General features: G+C 32.6%; 2 protein-coding genes across 2 annotated transcripts; both read left to right on the top strand.

The window, feature by feature from the left end:
* The first annotated feature begins 1,663 nt into the window (after window positions 1-1,663).
* On the top strand, window positions 1,664-2,245 carry LOC140871519 (uncharacterized). The gene has a single exon (XM_073274054.1). The coding sequence runs from the start codon at window positions 1,664-1,666 to the stop codon at window positions 2,243-2,245; it is 582 nt and encodes a 193-aa protein (XP_073130155.1).
* Window positions 2,246-2,266: 21 nt separating this feature from the next.
* On the top strand, window positions 2,267-4,894 carry LOC140871518 (uncharacterized). Its single transcript, XM_073274053.1, has 5 exons — window positions 2,267-2,732; window positions 2,808-3,727; window positions 3,836-4,222; window positions 4,307-4,468; window positions 4,667-4,894. Exons 1-5 carry the CDS (start codon window positions 2,267-2,269, stop codon window positions 4,892-4,894), a joined length of 2,163 nt encoding a protein of 720 aa, XP_073130154.1.
* The last annotated feature ends 14,257 nt before the right edge of the window (window positions 4,895-19,151 follow it).

The raw sequence follows: 19,151 nt of genomic DNA, 5'->3' as shown, positions 1-19,151 counted from the left end.
CCGGTGATTTTATTTTATTTTTTCCCCTTTATGAGCATCTCCTCTGGTCTCCATTTAAAATTTAACAGGTGAGTCAAATCTCTTTATGCTTTACAATTCAACTATAAACAGTTAACAGCATCATAGAATGGGATGGGGATAAATTATTCTTAATGTGTGCATAGCATCTAATTCTTCCTGAGAAATCTTTCTTTTTTCTAGTGACAGAGAGAGGTACTTAGAACAAATTCGCCGAAATCTCGAACTTCATTGTTGATTAATTAATTTTTTTGACATATGAATGACAACTTATACGATATAATATATAATGAATAATGGGCTCATTAGAGTAGCTACTTTGATCATTTTATTTTCATTAATTGAATAAAAAATATTATAAGACTCTGCGTACATTAGTAAATATTAAAACAATTAAATAATTTGTTAACCATCATTCAAAACAATTAATCGATGTAAAAATTTAAGCTCGCGAATTATTGCGTGCGTGAGTCGATAGCAGATATAATTTTTTTAAAGTTTTGATCCATTCTCCGACCAAAAATGAAAAATAAATAAATAAATAAATAAAAATACTCCACTTATAAATGCATCATGGACATCCCTGATAAAATTTCAAAAAAGTGAAACACCTTGTACTTAAAACTACTTTAAAAAAAAACTACTTTCATTTAGAACCAAGTGTTTTTTAAACAATTATTCATAAAACTCCTCACGAATTGGGTAAATGTCCTGAGTTTTGTTAACATGGTGTTTGATTTTTTTTCCCCCACCCCGAAAAAAATGGAAGATGTATTACACTATATTAATATTTTTAAAGGATGAAAGAACATGTTGTGCACATGTCTTTTAAATTATTTTCTTATTGCATTCAATTTCCATATTTATAGTTTTGCCTTTTTTAGAACAAGTTTTAAAATTGATAATCTTTATATCTTGATTCGAAATATTTGATTTCTGATTATATATTGTTTTCATGCTTTGTAGGTTGTTATTTATAGAAACATATTGAAGATCTATTTAAAAAAGTGCTTGGACCGATCAGATGAGAGACAACGAAATAGAGAGATCAAGAGAGTGAAACATATAGAGCAATATACATAGAGAATCACTGCAGAAATTCTGGATCTTTGAAGATAGATTGTTGAAGAATTTCTGGAGTGTTCATCGTTGCTACATTGTGTTGCCGAGTAGTGTTGGAAACACTGAAGAACACACGAGTGAAGTGTTGTTCATAAAGTGTTTCTTTGGTTTTCGTTTTTCGGTTTAGAACTTTCTATTGGTTTATTATTTTAGTTCTTACTAGTTTTTAGGAAGTCTTTTATTTTCTCAATCTGTTGAGAAAAGTGGATTTTCATAAAACAATCACTAGTTGGTTTTTGTAAACTGATTTAATTTTCTATTGATTATTTTGCCATGAGGCATTGTACAAGTACTTAGTACTTGTGCATAAATATCTGTGTGCTATTTACTTTTGTTGTTAGCTAATTATTTTGCTGCATAGTGTTATCGTGAAGTGTTGACAACACTGAAAGATAACACACTTGAAAAGTTATTTCTGGTATTTATTTGATTTCAAACTGTCCAAACCTTACAATTGGCGTCAGAGACATTCACTTGACGATACTAAGTGTGATTCTGTTTTTGTGTTTGACAGGACATCACAATGGAGATACCTTATTCAGGAACTGCTCAACGTCCTCCAATCTTGGATGAATCCAACTATGCTATCTGGAAAGTCAGGATGCGTGTCTACATCAAATCGATTGATGAAAAGGCATGGCAGCGTGTGCTACAAGGATGGAATCCACCAAGGAGAACTGATGGAGAAGGAGATTTTCTCCTCAAATCAGAAACGGACTGGAATGCCGATGAAATTGTTGCTTCAAATATGAACAACAAATCCCTTAATGCTATATTTACTTCTCTTGATTCTAATATGTTTTCACTAGTCACTAACTGTGTATATGCTAAACAGGCTTGGGAAAAACTTCAAATGCACTGTGAAGGATCCGAAAGTATGCGTCGAACCAAAAGAAGGATTCTCACTACTCAGTTTGAAAACTTGAGAATGGAAGAGAGTGAGACAATCGATGATTACGAACGCCGCTTAAGGAAGATCGAGAATGAGGCAATTGATCTTGGTGATGCTATTTCAAATAAACGTATGGTGAGCAAAGTGTTGAGATCACTGCCGGAAAGATTTCAAATAAAGATTTGTGCTATTGATGAATCAAAAGACACATAAATTTTGGGATTGGATGAATTGATGAGTTCACTTCGAACTTATGAGTTGGAGATGAATTTTGGAAAAAAAGACAAAGGTAAGTCTATTGCACTTGAAGTTTCCAATGACTCATACAATGACTTTGTTGATCTGACACATGGAGTCAACGAGTCTGACTTAGGAGATGATTCTATTGCCTTACTTACCAAACAATTTGGTAACTACTTAAAGAGAATGAGAGATTATAAGAAACCTGGTCAGAAACCTAAAGTGTTGAATACTCTTGCTGTTGGAAAACCATTGAGGATATGCGGACCAGAACAGACTACCATTCCTTCAAAGAGTCAAAATCACTTTCAGAAAGAAGGAAAAACACTGACTATCTCAAAGAAGTTTGAGTCTGTGAAGTGTCATGAGTGCACAGGCTTCGGTCACTATGCTAATGAGTGCCCAACCAGACTTCGCAAAGGAATGTGTGCTTACCTAAGTGATGATGAAGATGAGGAAGGTACATAACAAGGAGAAGAAGAGACTCACAATGCACTGACAGTTCTGGTACAGCAGAAACACAGTGTTGTCACAGGTGTCACAACACTTGGTCACAACACTGACCAAAAGGTACTTTGTCTGAATGCATCTGTTTCTGGAGACTCAAATCAGGAAGCTGGTGAAGTAGAAATTTCTTGGGATAATGCTCAGAAGATGTATGAAGAATTGTATAATGATTGGATATTAAGGAACAAGTCAAATTCTGCTTTAACAAAGGAGAACAGTGAACTGAAAGCTTCAGTGGCTAGACTAGAAGTTGTTCTGAGCAAGAAGGATTTAGAACTAGGCAAGGTCAAAGAAGAGCTTGGAAGAGCCAATGCAACTCTCGCAAAGTTTAATTCAAGCAAGACCAAGTTGGATTCAATTCTGATGATGGAAAAAGATGATAGAGCTGGTCTAGGATTTCATAATAGCAAGTTTGAAGTTGGGGAGTCGTCACAAACTGTTTTTGTCAAAGAGAACAGTAACTCTGCTAGTATTCCAATTGCAATTCCAAAGGAAAAACCAATTCCATTGAAGACACAAGCTCCTGTTCAAAGAAAAAAGCAAAGAAAGCGTAGGTTTGTTTGTCATTACTGTCACAAGCAAGGTCACATCAAGCCTTACTGTTTTAAACTCAGGTATGACTATATGTACTGGAAGACCAGACAAGTTTTGCCATCAGTGTTGCCAACACTGAACCAGAACACTGTCTGGAAGAAAAATTCTGAGAAAAAGGTTTGGGTACCAAAAGCTAAATCTAGTTGTAATGTCGTTTATACTTACTTGAAAATTAATGTTGCAGGTCATTGGTACTTCGACAGTGGCAGTTCACGTCACATGACAGGATTGAAGAAGTATCTTTCTGACTATGTTGAACAGGATAAAGGAAAAGTGACATATGGAGGAGGAGCCAATGGAAAGATTGTTGGAAAAGGCACCTTGAATGTAGAAGGACTGCTTAAGCTTCACAATGTTCTACATGTTGAAGGATTAAATGCTAATATTATTAGCATTAGTCAACTTTGTGATGATGATCTTTATGTTAAATTTGATAAAAATTTATGTCAAGTATTTGATAAGAGTAATTCGTGTGTTTTGACCGGGTCTAGATCATCGGACAACTGTTATCAACTTGGAGAGGAACTTTCTTGCAAATTCACCAAGGTTGATGATTTGAATTTATGGCATCAAAAGTTGGGACATGCCAACTTCAAAGCTTTGAAAAAACTAAGCCAGTATGATGTTGTATGTGGAATGCCAAATCTAACTTCTAAAGTTCCATACGTGTGTGGAGACTGTCAGAAAGGTAAGCAAGCTCGTGTGTCACATCCAGTGTTACAATACTGTGGGACAACACGATGTCTTGAACTCCTACACATGGACTTAATGGGACCTATGGAGGTTGAAAGTTGTGGAGGTAAGAGATATTCATTTGTGTGTGTTGATGAATTTTCAAGGTACTCATGGGTAAGTTTTCTAAGAGAAAAATCTGAAACATTCGAAGCTTTCAAAAAGTTAATAAAACAGATTACTAATCTGTATGCTTTGAAGGATATCGGGATTCGAACTGACCATGATAAGGAATTTGAAAACTCATTGTTTGATCAATTCTGTGAAAAAGAAGGTATATCACATGAATATTCAGCACCTAAGACACATCAACAGAATGGCATTGCCGAAAGGAAAAACAGAACCCTCCAAGAGATGGCAAGGGTTATGATAAGCTCCAAAAATATTGCAAAAAGATTTTGGGCTGAGGCTTTCAATACTGCATGTCACATATCCAATAGGGTGTATTTAAGGAAAGGTTCTAATATGACATCCTATGAAATTCTCATGGGAAAAAGGCCTAACCTTAAATATTTTCATATTTTTGGATGCATATGTTATTTTTTGAATGACATGATGCAGTTGGCTAAGTTTGATTCAAAAAGTGATAAGTGTTTATTTCTTGGATATGCTTTGAATAGTCGAGCTTATCGTTTGTTTAAATTGAGAACTAGAACTATCATTGAATCTATTAATGTGGTATTTGATGATTATGCAGATCTGAAGGAGAAAACAATTGAAGACAATATTCATGATCTGTTGGATGACAACACTAAGTCCCACCTGAAAAATCACCCAGCACAACACTAAGTCCAACACTGAATATGGATGAACAGAGTACAGAAGATCAGGATGATTTTGAAGATGAAATACAAGATGCTGGACATGATGTACCAAGCAAAATTCAGAAAAACTATCCTACTTCACAAATCATAGGAGATGCACAAGGAAGAATGCAAATCTGGAGAAAAGAAAAAGTTGATTATCGAAAGATGAGTGGGTTAGTATGCATGACTTCCACATACTCTCAGGAAATATTGTAAGGAACAAGGCTAGGTTAGTAGCTCAAGGGTATACACAAGTTGAGGGGGTGGACTTTGATGAAACCTTCGCACCGGTAGCCCGAATAGAATCTGTGAGATTATTGTTGGCTATTGCATGTCACATGAAAATGAAATTTTTTCAAATGGATGTCAAAAGTGCATTTTTGAATGAAATTTTGAATGAAGAAGTGTATGTAAGGCAACCTAAGGGATTTGAAGATCCACATAATTTTGATCATGTTTATAAGTTGAAGAAGGCCTTATATGGATTGAAACAAGCACCTCGTGCTTGGTATGGAAGGCTCACGGAGTATTTGCTTGACATTGGATTCAAAAGAGGTGAGGTAGACAAAACACTTTTTGTTCAATAAGTACAAGGTAACATACTTATCTGTCAAATCTATGTTGATGACATAATTTTCTGTGCTTCATCTCAAAAACTTGTGAATGATTTTGTTGAAAGCATGACTGATACCTTTGAAATGAGCATGGTAGGTGAGTTGAATTACTTTCTAGGTTTACAAGTAAAACAAATGAGGGGCTAATTGCATTCACACCCCCTGTAAAAAGTCTAAAAGGCATAAAACCCCCTGTGTAAAATTAATAGCATGTTAGACCCTATGTTTTAAAAAAATTAGCATAAAAACCCCTATGAGAGGGTATAAATGTGCCCAAGTTTGTATAACATAGGGGTGAAATATGCTACATTTTAAAAAACTAAGGGATGCATTAGCCTATTAATATTTCTTAGGGGGTTTTATGCCTTTTAGACTTTTCACAGGGGGGTGTGAATGCAATTAGCCCAACAAATGAGTTATGGAATATTTTTGTGTCAAAGCAAATATGCTAAGAATTTGATAAAGAGGTTTTGTATTGATCATGTTAGACATATGAAAACATCAATGAGAACTAATGAAAAACTGTGCAAAGACAGTGTTGCTGACAGTGTTGACAACACTTTGTATAGAAGCATAATTGGAAGTCTGCTGTATTTGAGTGCAAGTCGACCTGATATTATGTTCAGTGTGTGTTTGTGTGCCCGATATCAATCTGATCCTAAAGTCACACATATGAAAGCTGTAAAACGAATTTTGAAGTATGTTGCAGTCACTTTAGACTTGGGGTTATGGTACACTAAAAAACCAATACTAATTTGGTAGGCTATAGTGATGCTGATTGGGCAGGAGATGTTGATGAAAGAAAAAGCACCACGGGTGGTTGTTTTTATTTGGGTAACAACTTGGTTTCATGGTATAGTAGAAAGAAGAACTGTGTGTCACTTTCCACTGCTGAATACGAATATGTGGCAGCGGGAAGTTGTTGTTCTCAATTAATTTGGATGAATCAAATGCTATAAGACTATGGTCTTAAAAGTGAAACACCAATTGTGTACTGTGATAACTCAAGTGCTATAGATATATCAAAAAACCCAGTACAACACTCTCGAACTAAACACATTGACATAAGACATCACTTCATTCGAGATTTAGTTGAGAAGGACATGATCCATATGGAGTTTGTCGGGACCAATAACCAACTGGCCGATATTTTTACAAAAGCATTAGACTTCGAGAGATTCTCCAGTCTTAGGAAATCTCTCAACATGTAAGGCCCGAAAATATTAAATTATTAATTATGAAATTTGAGGATTAAATTCCATATTAAGGGCTAATATTGATTTGAAAAGTTATGGAAATGATAGATTTAATTTCGAGCCGAAAATATTTAATTTGAGAATTTACGGATTTTGAGAATTAAATTCCGAGAATTCTTAAATTAAAAGAATAAATATTCGATTTGAATATTTATGGGATTTAAGATTATATTCCATGTTTCAGGAATTAACGAAGATTAATTTGGAGGATACAACCCGATCAGGGACTGATTTGAAAATATCGAAGTTTGAAGGGCTAAAGTGCAAAAGGCCGGGATTATTGATTTAATACAAATTTATTTAATTTTAATCCGAGTATATTTAATTTGAGAATATTTAGAGTTTTGATTTTAATTCTAATATTCTTAAATTATTTTGGATTGAAATTCAATTAAAAAGAAGGCCGAGGACTGAATTGCAATTACTGAAGACTTGAGGGACTAAATTGTAATTTATGCAATACATATCTGATTTTAATTTGATTATCAGCTTGCAACGTGTATCTTGGACATGAATTCAGAAAAGTGAAGAAATGAACATAGGAGTTCGAACCCCTTTCTTTTCTTTTGAATTCGATTTGTTCAAATAGCCGTAACTTTTGTTTCGCTCGTCCGATTTTGATTCCGAAAGATGTTCTGGAATCCTTGCGATGAGGCCTTCGATTTGATGTAAGTATTTTGTTCTCTCGGCATGTTTTGAAGAACGAAATATGGCAGAGATCAGATTATGAAACTATGTTGTGTCTTTGAGTTCATATGCCGTTCGATATCGCAGTCGGATTGGAAATGAATTAAGAAACGAACTTGTCATGGTTTCAGCATGTTTTTGACTTGTTAACATGTGATTATAGCTGCTTATATGATGAATTCAGCTGATATAAGTGATACGAATGATTGAGTTGATTAGAAATGAATTCGATACCGAGTCGGTTCCCGATTTTCAATCGCTATGCCGCCGGTTGATGTTTTGACTTTGTTTTGATATCCTATAACTGAGTTGAGATAGTTGTTTAGATGTTATGAATGTTATGGCATTTGTATTTCTCGATTTCAGTTGAGTTTCGAAGGCTAACGATTCAAGACTCCGAGTTATATCGAATAAGAAGAAGTTGAAGTTTGAAATGATGTTGATTGAATCTATATTGATGATTTTGATTCAGTTCTGAAATGATTGAATAGAATGAAGTTTGATATGTATGTTTTGATGATATGTTTCAGAGTTTAATAGGAGACTATTGACTCAAGAACCTCAACTTAAAACCGAAGAAGAAGTGATCAAGATTGAAGTGAATTTGATTGAAGATTGATTGATGTTTGAATGATCAGATTCTTGTAGGAGTTGTTGTACTTCCTATCCAGATGTGGAACATGACAAACTCGAGAATGACAGGTATAATGACGACATCGCGAAGTAGGAACTTTGAAACTCAAGAACGACTAATCTTGAGTTGGCCCGTAAAAACCACATACTTGTTTATGTTTTTGATTTGATTGTGATGTTGTCGATCCATCTCAGGTAGTGAATATTTATATTCGAGTTGATGTGATGTTATATTGAATCGATTCTATGCCAAGGTTGCGGTTAACCTTATTTGCGAGTCGTTTACAAACTCGTTAGATGGATATCCATGTCAAGATCGGATACGAATCTTGATGGCAACGAAGTGATAAGAATCAATTCTTGAGATAAGCGCGCTATATAAATTGAAATCTTGATTTGAAATTTGAGTCGATATATGCGTTATTTTTACTCTATTCTTGAGTTGACATGTTTAGAGTAGATATGGATTTATTTAACGCATTTATATGTCGATTATACTGAGAATGATTTCTCACCGGAGTTTATCCGGCTGTTGCTTTGTTTTGTATGTGTGCATTGCAACAGGTGGGGCAGGAGCTTGGTTGAGAGAACATTGATAGCTCGGGAGAGAGATGTAGCAAGTGTGGACTCGGGTTAAGTTGAAGAATGGTAGTAAATAGCATTGAACTTGACATTGAAATCTTGTTTAGAAGCTCACTATTGAGAGTTAGTGTAGCTTGTTGATTTATGTCTTTTATGCTATTCATTGGATGTATTAAATTGTATGAGTTGATAATAGGAACTTGGTATATGAATGTAGGCATGTTTTCAGATTTTATAACATGCTTAGAATTGATTTGGATGATGATATATACCTTGTACTAAAGTTTTGACAGCAATAGAACAGCAGCAAAATTCGAGCAAAAGATGGCTCGCTCGATCGGGTAAAAGTTACCGATTGAGCGAGGCCTGTTTTTCATGGGCAGAAAATTCGATTTTTATTGCTCACTCGATCGGTAGCTTTTGCCCGATCGAGCGAGGTCATTTGCGCTGCAGACCCGAGACTTTGATATTTTTGCTCGCTCGATCGGATGACTTTAACCGATCGAGCGAGGCTAGGGTTTTTTTAAAAAAAAAAAAAATTTCTGCTCTTGATCTATTATTCTTTAATTATTTGATTAATTGTTTAATTAATCATTAGTTGCCCTAAAAAGAGATTAGCAACCCGAGGTCCCCACACAACATGTGTTCTTTATAAGCACTTACGGTTGATGTCCTTAAGTGTTGCCAACACTGACGAACAACACCAAACATGCATGTGCATTTTTAGGACTTTAGGCATACTGCATATTCATAATGTTTTATGTTGTGCATTGTTTGATAATATTGACTGACACTTTGTAGTTCTTCTGTCAAAGTTATTTTCAGATCACACTTGCCATGAAAATATGCTTTAAACCACGAAGTAGTTGAGGAATGTTCGTGTATTCCATGATCTTGTCACATGTGAAAAGTGGTTTTAAAATTTAAAAAGCATGGTTTGATAAAATTTCAGGGACCAATGTCTTGAAAATCAAACTAAAATCGAAAGAAAATTGGAAAAAGCTACCTAAAAGAGTCCAATGAAGACCGTTCTTTTAGTGTGCAGGCTACCACTTCTGAATCAATATAAAAAGGAGAAAAACATGGCTCTGGAAGTGTGACAAATTCAAAATTATTTTGAAGACTACATTGTTGTTGGGAAGTGTTTCCAATACTGGTGTTTAACACGTATTGCACACACTTTGCATGCATTTTTTTTTATCTAATATCATTACATTCTGTTTTAGACATAAATTAGTTCATGCATTTTGCATTTATTGTGATCATATCGTGCTCAGGGTTAAAAGTTCAAAGACGAACAAAAATTAGAAAAATTGTCCAACTTGCTGAAATTGAATTGGTTGTGATTAAATATGGTTCAGTGGCGTTAAACCTCGATGTGGAGTTATTTTTTTTGGGGATTATCCATGTTTTCAAAACCGGATCGGACCGGCCGGTTCAACCGGTTAGACCGGGAACCGGTCACTGGTCCGGTCCGGATTGCTCCTAAAAACAGTTTTTACGGTCAGAACCGGTCAAAACCGGCTTCGAATCGGTTGAACCGGCTTCGAACCGGTCGAACCGGTCAAAAAATCGGCCCAGAACCGGTCAAGAACCGGTTCAACCAGTTTTTCGATTTTTTATTTTTTTTTTGAAAAAATATATTTTTAATTTTAAAACCTTAATTTAATATTTTAATATATCTATACAACATTATTTGAAATTTGTACTTCATGAAAAATATTATTTTAATAATATTAGATTTTTTTAATTAATTTTTAAAAAATATATAACTAAAATTAATATTTTGAATATATTTATATGGTTATTTAGTTTTCAAACTATGATAAATCTATATATTTTTCTATTTATATACATCTTTTAGGTTTTAAAAATTTAAAATATATTATTAATTATATTATATTATATAAACGATTTTTCGGTCCGACCGTTCGGTTAAAACGGTCCGACCGGTTAGACCGTTTTTTAAGGTAAATCGGTTCGATCACCGGTCCGATTATGAAAACATTGATTGATATATTCTTAGGTGAGAGTTTTCAGGGTATCCTTAATTAATCAAATTTAATTTTCTTAATTAGAGAGATTTTTTACCCGTTGAAGAATTGTTACTGTTAGGGGGAGATTCTTAGTCTGATATGATAGATAGGGGTTTTGATTTTTTACCGTTTGAATTCCTTATCCCTATATATTTCTATCACTGTAGAAATTGATCATATCATCTTCAACCTTTTTTAACTCTCTCTGCAAAAATTCTCTGAAACCCTTACTTTCTAAATTGTTCATAATGGCAGGCAAAGGTTTCGATTCGCATGATATACGATCAGAGATGGGTTATCAAGAGGAAGACAAGCCTTCGGAGATATCTTCTGGAAATCCTAGTCTCACGATTGTACCTGTTGCCATTCAACTTACACCGTTGGCAGAAATTGCTCCAGGAGAACCCGGGAACGAAATCGACCTTGAGAATTCTCCTGATTTCTCAGTGTTGAATCGTGTGTTTCCAACACAGCCAATAGCGAGAAGGTCAAAGCGCCAAGTGGGCTTCAACCCCGATTTTACTACCAATAAGAGATTTCGTGGTAAGGGGGAGACTTCACGTCCTATTTTGGATGATCCAGATTTCTCATCTGAAGATGATTATGCGGATCAGAATTTTTAGGTGGTTGCTAGGACAAAAACCTCTGTTGCTGAAAAGGTCAAATCAAAGAAAGGAGTTTTATCTAGTGGTGATGATTCTTCTGATGAAGATTCTACTGATGTGGCTTCTACTGAGAAAGAGCCATCTAGTGTTGCTGTTGTTGATGATACCACAAAGACAACTACAGAGGCTCCAACTTCTACTGATGAGAAAATTTCACTGGCCTCTTTCATGACGAATATTCGAAAGACCAAGGCTAAACCAGTTGTATCTTCACAGGTTCCATCTGATGGTGATGAACTAGATGCTGAAATGTTGCAAGAGTTTGAGAATAACCGGCCCCAGGAGTCTGATAGTTCATCTTCTTCAAGTTCTGAGGCTGAAGATTATGAGGATGCTGCTTCTGATGGTTCTGGAAGTTCTGAGGAACAAGCTGCTGATGACAGTGTTGCCAACACTGATGACAACACTGCTGCTGAATCTGACTCTGATATTGACCCTGCAAAGGCATACCATCTTTAGTTTTATTCAAATGAGTCTGCTGATGAATGGGATACTCTTTCTGAAAAAGACTGTTGGGAAGAAAGAAATATTGATGAAGTGTCTTTCGAAAAGCAGAACTTGGTGACTTTCTTGAAATAGCAGAATTTATATTCTACTGTCACCACTGCCGGACCATTTTCAAGAAGAGTTGTGTTAGAATTTTACTGCAATCTGAACATAAAGACTGGATATGAATAATCATTTAAGTTTGGATAAGTGTACATCCGGGGAAAGGTGTATGATTTTACTCCTGTTTTGATCAATGAGCACTACAATACTCCTGATATCGATGACGATGCAGTTACTGAGGATATTGATCAAGTCACTAAAGTGATCACTGGAGGAATGGTTCCAAAATTTCCACTGCACCCAGACAGGTTGTCAGCTGCAAAGCTTACTTCTTTCTTTTCTGTGCTTCACAAAATTGCGATTAGGAATTGGACGCCATCTACTAATACAACAGTGGTAACTAAGCCACAAGCCCTTGCGCTGTTTGCCATTGGAACTCAAGCTCCTTTGGATTTTGGAAATTTGGTGTTTGAAAATATTATGACCTTTCGAGAAGGTGGTTGGAAAGCAATTAAGTTTCCGTTTCCCTCATTGATCTATGGTATGCTGGAATCTCAAGTCTTCACGAAAGACGATGATGAAGAATTGATTGGAGGAGATGAGCTTATCAAGATCGCACCTGGTTTGCTGAAGGGAAATAGGAAGATTGATCTACCATGGACTGGTGCTGTACCCAGTGTTTCCAACACTGAGTCTGTTCCACCCATGACCATTCATAACACTGCTGTGATTATGTTGTATTATACTACAATTCGTGCTCAAATGGCTCATGCTGAACTGAAAATTGCACAAGCCAAAGCTGATCTGGAGTACTATGAAGCCTTAATGGCTGAGTATAGGACTAAACTTGGACTACCAGGACCCTCTGGACAAAAAGGGGGAGTAGGATCAAGTGCTGATCAAGCTGAAGATGAGGAAGATGATTTGTTATGGTTGATCGTAATTGGTTTTAGGATTTTTTTATTATTCTTATCTTTTATTTTTGTTATTTATTTTTGTTATTTTGCTCTAAGTTCGAAATATATTTCTGAGTTGATTAGTTTGTGCTCCTTACCACTCTCTGATATGATATCAAACTAGTTGATACTCTGATCTAGTAAGTGTTGAGAGTTGGTGTTGCCAACACGACCGCACAACACTATGTTCTGAGATGATTAAATTGAGGGGGAGCTTTAGTTGCATAAGATAGGGGGAGTTATTTGCACTTGTGTGTGTATTTTGTCCAGAAAGGCAAAAAGAGAGAGTTTGAAAGAACATGTTGTGCACATATCTTTTAAATTATTTCCTTATTGCATTCAATTTCCATATTTATAGTTTTGCCTTTCTTAGAACAAATTTTAAAATTGGTAATCTTTATATCTTGATTCGAAATATTTGATTTATGATGATATATTGTTTTCTTGCTTTGTAGGTTGTTATTTATGGAAACATATTGAAGATCTATTTAAAGGAGTGTTTGGACCGATCATATGAGAGACAACGAAATAGAGAGATCAAGAGAGTGAAACATAGAGAACAAAATACATAGAGAATCACTGCAGAAATTCTGGAGCTTTGAAGATAGATTGTTGAAGAATTTCTGGAGTGTTCATCGTTGCTACGTTGTGTTGCCGAGTAGTGTTGGAAACACTGAAGAACACACGAGTGAAGTGTTGTTCAGAAAGTATTTCTTTGGTTTTTGTTTTTCGGTTTAGAACTTCCTATTGGTTTATTATTTTAGTTCTTACTAGTTTTTAGGAAGTCTTTTATTTTCTCAATCTGTTGAGAAAAGTAGATTTTTCATAAAACAATCACTAATTGGTTTTTATAAACTGATTTAATTTTTTAGTGATTATTTTGCCATGAGGCATTGTACAAGTACTTAGTACTTGTGCATAAATATTTGTGTGCTATTTACTTTTGCTGTTAGTTAATTATTCTGCTGCATAATGTTATCGTGAAGTGTTGACAACATTGAAAGATAACACACTCGAAAAATTATTTCTGGTATTTTTGTGATTCTGTCCAAACCTTACAAAGGATTTTATGCATTTTAGACTTTTCACATAGTGTTTTATTGTAATTATCCCTAACATATATAGCTATATAAATGATTTAATTTACTCATTTATTTTATGTAATACCCATATATTGATTTTGAGAATTAGACGGGCTTTGAGATTTATATTTATGAGACGGGTTAACTTCATCTATATTTGCAATGAAAATTAATATTTTTAGCATAAAAATAATAATTTGAATGAGTTGTACCGGATCAAAAGATCAGTGTCACAAATTTGACAATTGAGACCATCTCATAAGTCATATCATGTGTGTTTTGTGATTTTTAAATACATTTCCTGTGTAGGAGACTAGGAGTGGATATAGCTTCCTTAGTTTAGAGACACGAAATTCTTAGTTGATCGTCATTTTTATAATTTTTTGGGGGGGTGAATTATAAAAAATTCCCCCCTAAAAATTATAAAGAAGAATTTTAAAAACTTGGAGAGAATGAATCATTAATTGCCCATCTGACTTCAAATTCGATGAAGTCTGATGAGAAAAATATCCCATTTTTTAAGATGGAGTCTGATGAGGACATGAATCATATCATCAATCGACGAATTGATTTTGCTAAAACATCTCAACTGAACGCTAGCCATTAATAGGAGGACGTGTTTGGATATAGAGACCCTTTTTTTTTCCTTAAAAAAAAGGAAGGAAGAAAGAAAAATTAAAATTCTAGGAAATTTATCCAACACATGTTATGGATGTTATTTTAAATGCTTTTTTTTCTAGAAGTGTATTTTTGAAAACGTTTTTTTTTTTTTCGAAAGAAAAAAGTTTTATACCACTTAAAAAGTAGAAAATTATGGACTTCAATCAAGCACATAATTAGGGATATTCTTTTGGTAAATTGTTCTCGCCTAAATAATAAATGGATGTTCATATCATTTTCAACTGCTAAATTCAAAACTTAAAAGTGATTCGGTTATAAACACTGGTATAGTAATTAAGCAAATTCGATTTTTTTAAAAACAAATTATAATTAACCACTAGAAAATTAAGATTTTGATCCACATGACATTCGAAACTAATAGGCTCGCGATCGGGCGTAATTAGACTAAGTGCATGTCATGTATGACTCTTACGTAGTGTTTGAGAATATTTTTAAGACGCACTTTGTTTGCATTACATGAATAATATTCATGCAAACAGAAAGCTAGCAGGTGATCAATATTGCAAGTTTAAAGAATAAAACAGTGAATAAACCTAAAATTATTACCTCAAAAGTCATTGTTTGTTTGATTATATTGTAAATTAAACAAGGAATTGTTCAAATTGACGCCTGCAAAGAATGGAAGACGACTGCTGTTCAGCATGGTTACATGCACATGCTTATAAGACAAAAAAATTTCAGCATTTGCAACGGTTTTAGCGTTGTAACAACCGTCGTAAATTTGTATTTGAAACGCTTTTGCGACGGTTCACCATAACGCCACATTTCCTATCGTCGCAACTGTCACAATGGGTTGCGACGGTTATTGAACAGCCTATGTGGAACATTGGAGAGTTTTCTCTTCTTTTTTTTTTTCTTTTTATGTGAGCTTATTTCTTGCTATTTGGTCAACTTCTGCTCACACTTGTAGGCCACAAATTTTCCATTTTAAATTTTGTGATAATCGTCTTATTTCCATTTTGTTCCTAAAAACATTACCTTTAATTAGTTCCTTTCTTATCACTTTATTTATGGATTAATCTGGCTAAAATTTCGTATTTGTTACACAAATGAAACAAGTGCGCGACATGCATGCAATGCATAGTGAAAATCTCATGGTGCGTTGTGTTGCTAGACAGTGAGGTCCACGACGAGGGCACAGCCACGTGCATGCGCAGGAAATGTAGATATATACTCCATTTTCGTGTTGGGGGTGCTACAAAACTTTATTGTCTTTTAGGTTGCGTGTGGAGGAGTTTGAAAGTGCAAATTTCGTCCATAGGCTAATTTTGCGATTTTGATCTTTAATATTATCAAATTCAGTTTTAATTATGTATTTTTCGATTTTTGACAATTTTAATCTTTTTCGTCGAATGTACTCATGTGGTATTATACGCGTCAATACTGCATTGATGTCACGCAACACCAGGTCAGAAAAAGACACTAGAAGTTCCAAAATACATATATCTAGATCAGGGGCGGTCCAAAGAAAAATGAGGCCCGGGCGAAGATTAGATGAAAAGTTTCTTACATTAATTTTTTTTAAAAAAAGTTGATATTTACACTCCATTTTTTGTTATTTGTACTCCATTTGTAAATGAATTTTCACTTCATTCTACACATGACTTTGAGTGTAGGTAACACAAAATAGAGTGTAAATATCAAATTTCATTTAAAAAATCAAATATAATCGAGCTATACGAAATTATCATCATATTTTGTGAATATAATTATGATCCCGAAAAAAAAATCACATTGAACTATAAAAAACTCAATTATTTATTATGATTATTTATTTCAAAGTTCTATGCATTTGATAATATATTCTATACTTATATTATTTTTATCATGATTATTGTATTAGTTTGGTTGTTTAAACAATGGTTAAATTATTTCAAAGAAAAACATTGGTCATTATCTAAATTTATTAATGTATAGCTTATAATCCAATAATTGTTTATATTTTTTTTACGAAAGATACATTCTAATATAAAAATAAAACATCATGCATTTATATGATCACTTTAATAAATGAAATGTTATGCATATATTTATATAGAGTTATTTGCACCAAATACCCTTATGAAATATTGAAAATGCACATTTCTCCTTTGTGAAATTTTAATAGACATCTTCAACTCTGAGTTTTTTATAAAATTAGCACGCATGCCCTTCATATGAGCGGTTGTTGCGACGCGCCCCTCATGCGATTAGACAAACATTTTGATTTTTTTGGCACCAAATATCCATGTGAAGTATTAAAATTACATATTTGACCTCTTGAGAGTATAATTTTTAAATCTATACAACCCATAAGATCCAATTATAAAATATTTGTCAAACATTTGCATTTTATGAGTTTTTATTTTTTATTTTAAATTTATTATTATTAATTAATTTGTTTCTAAAAAAATATTATTACTTTATCTTTATCATTATTTTATTAAACTCAATTCGCCTTCCAATTTTTTCATTAAATATGCATTCATAAATAAGGATTTAAATATGTAAAAGTACCAAAATATTGAACTAATTAAAATGATAAGTTCAAGCATATTAATTTTTTGATTAAGGACTATATAGTATTGAATCAAAATCTAAATTTTTGAAAAGATGTATTTCACAATTTTCAATAATTAATAAAAAAATAAAATGGTTATATAATGATAAAATTTACTATTAATTCTATATTTAATTGAATGGCATAATATTTTTAATTAAATAAATATGAAAAATATTAGTTATTTTATCTTAGTATTATTTATATGAAAAATATATTTTAATAATAATTTTATCATTATATAGCCACTTTATTTTTTTATTATTTACTGCAAATTCTGCAATACATATTCTCGAAAAATTTAGATTTTGGTTGAATAATATATAGTTAAATTGAAAAATTAATATGAGTAAATTTAAGGTTATTTTAATTTTATATTACATCTAATATAAAAACTATTTTGTTAAAATATTTCCTCATTTTTTTTTGTTTACATGTATTTTGTTTAACTATAAAAAATTAAAACATTTATTATCAAAATTCAATTTGATATAATTTTGAAAGTTTTTAATGCAAATAAATGGAGTGATCTATTAATATATCAACATATTAAATATTATTTAAATATTTTAACGCTCTAAGTAATTTTTTAAAAAACAACGAAGTGATAATATATAATAATTTTAAAATAACAGTACTTTAATTTAATATTATAATTTTTTTTACTTATTTATGAAATTTTATTTTAATTGTTATATTTCTATGTAACACTTTAAATAATTCTTATAGAAAACAACAAAGTGATAATATATGTAAGACCGAACGTTTTCCGCTTTACCAAAAGCTATAGCTGGTGGTAATGATGCAACTCAAATCTTTTAACTACACAGCAGCCCAAACATCATGATTCGATCACTCTATCAAACAGGGACAATTATTGCACCCAACAATATATAATAAGTTTACAATTAAAGTACTTTAAATTATTATTATAATTTTTTTTACTTAAAGTTTATTTTAATTGTTATATTTTTATGTTAATTAAATTAATCATATTTTAGTAAAATAAATAATTAAAAAATTATTATTATTATTATTATTATTATTATTATTATTAAAATAAGAGTTTGAAAAATTCAAATAAAAGATAAAATAATAAAATATATGACAAAAAATTAGCAACTTAGAAATTTTAGTTATTATATTATTTGTTAATTATAAAGACTAATTTCATATATTATTACATCTAAATATTAATTATTACAATTATATCATAAGCTTTGATTTCTCATTGTTTTTTATCATTAAATATTGAGTCAATATAATATCCATTTTCAATTCTTTATAATTATGTTTATATATCATTTTGTACTCGATGTGTTAAATATTTTTACAAGGTATTTGATTTTTTGGCTTTTGATATATTATATATGTTTCAAGTTATATATAGACTTCTGAGTCAATATTTTTTCTTAAATTAGATAATGAAGTTGATGCATATTGGAATATATGACATGATTTACAATATATATGTATATATATATATAACACTTGTCACTATATTTCATTATTAGTATAATTTTTAATTCAATTATATAACTAATTGATCGTAAAATAAGTGATCTAACATGCGGAGCACATGCATTTTACTTATATATATGTGTGTGTGTGTGCGCGCGCGCGCATATAACAAACTAGTGGGGTGCATTAATTCAGTACTGCAAAAAAAAGCCATTATCAACGAAAAAATCGTCATTATCAAGCATTAACTACTGTTTGTATACTGTCGCGACAGTATTAAAAAAACCATGTGTACATTTTGCAACAAAATTTTACAGTCATCGCTAGCATTGGGATTGTCTTCTTCGCAAACCACAGTTGTTACATGAAGTGCATGTAAGTTTGTATAGTTGTGGTGTATAGGTTGATTTGTCGCTGTTGGGTATTCAACCAAAGTCCCACATTTAAAGATCAAGAAAAAAATCATGAGTTAATATATAGAATGATATCTCTATTGGTA

This window comes from Henckelia pumila, unplaced genomic scaffold, assembly GCF_033568475.1.
Source record: "Henckelia pumila isolate YLH828 unplaced genomic scaffold, ASM3356847v2 CTG_461:::fragment_3, whole genome shotgun sequence".
Taxonomy (NCBI): domain Eukaryota; kingdom Viridiplantae; phylum Streptophyta; class Magnoliopsida; order Lamiales; family Gesneriaceae; genus Henckelia; species Henckelia pumila.
The sequence above is the reverse complement of the archived record's forward strand: the minus strand, read 5'-3'. Positions and strand labels throughout refer to the sequence as shown.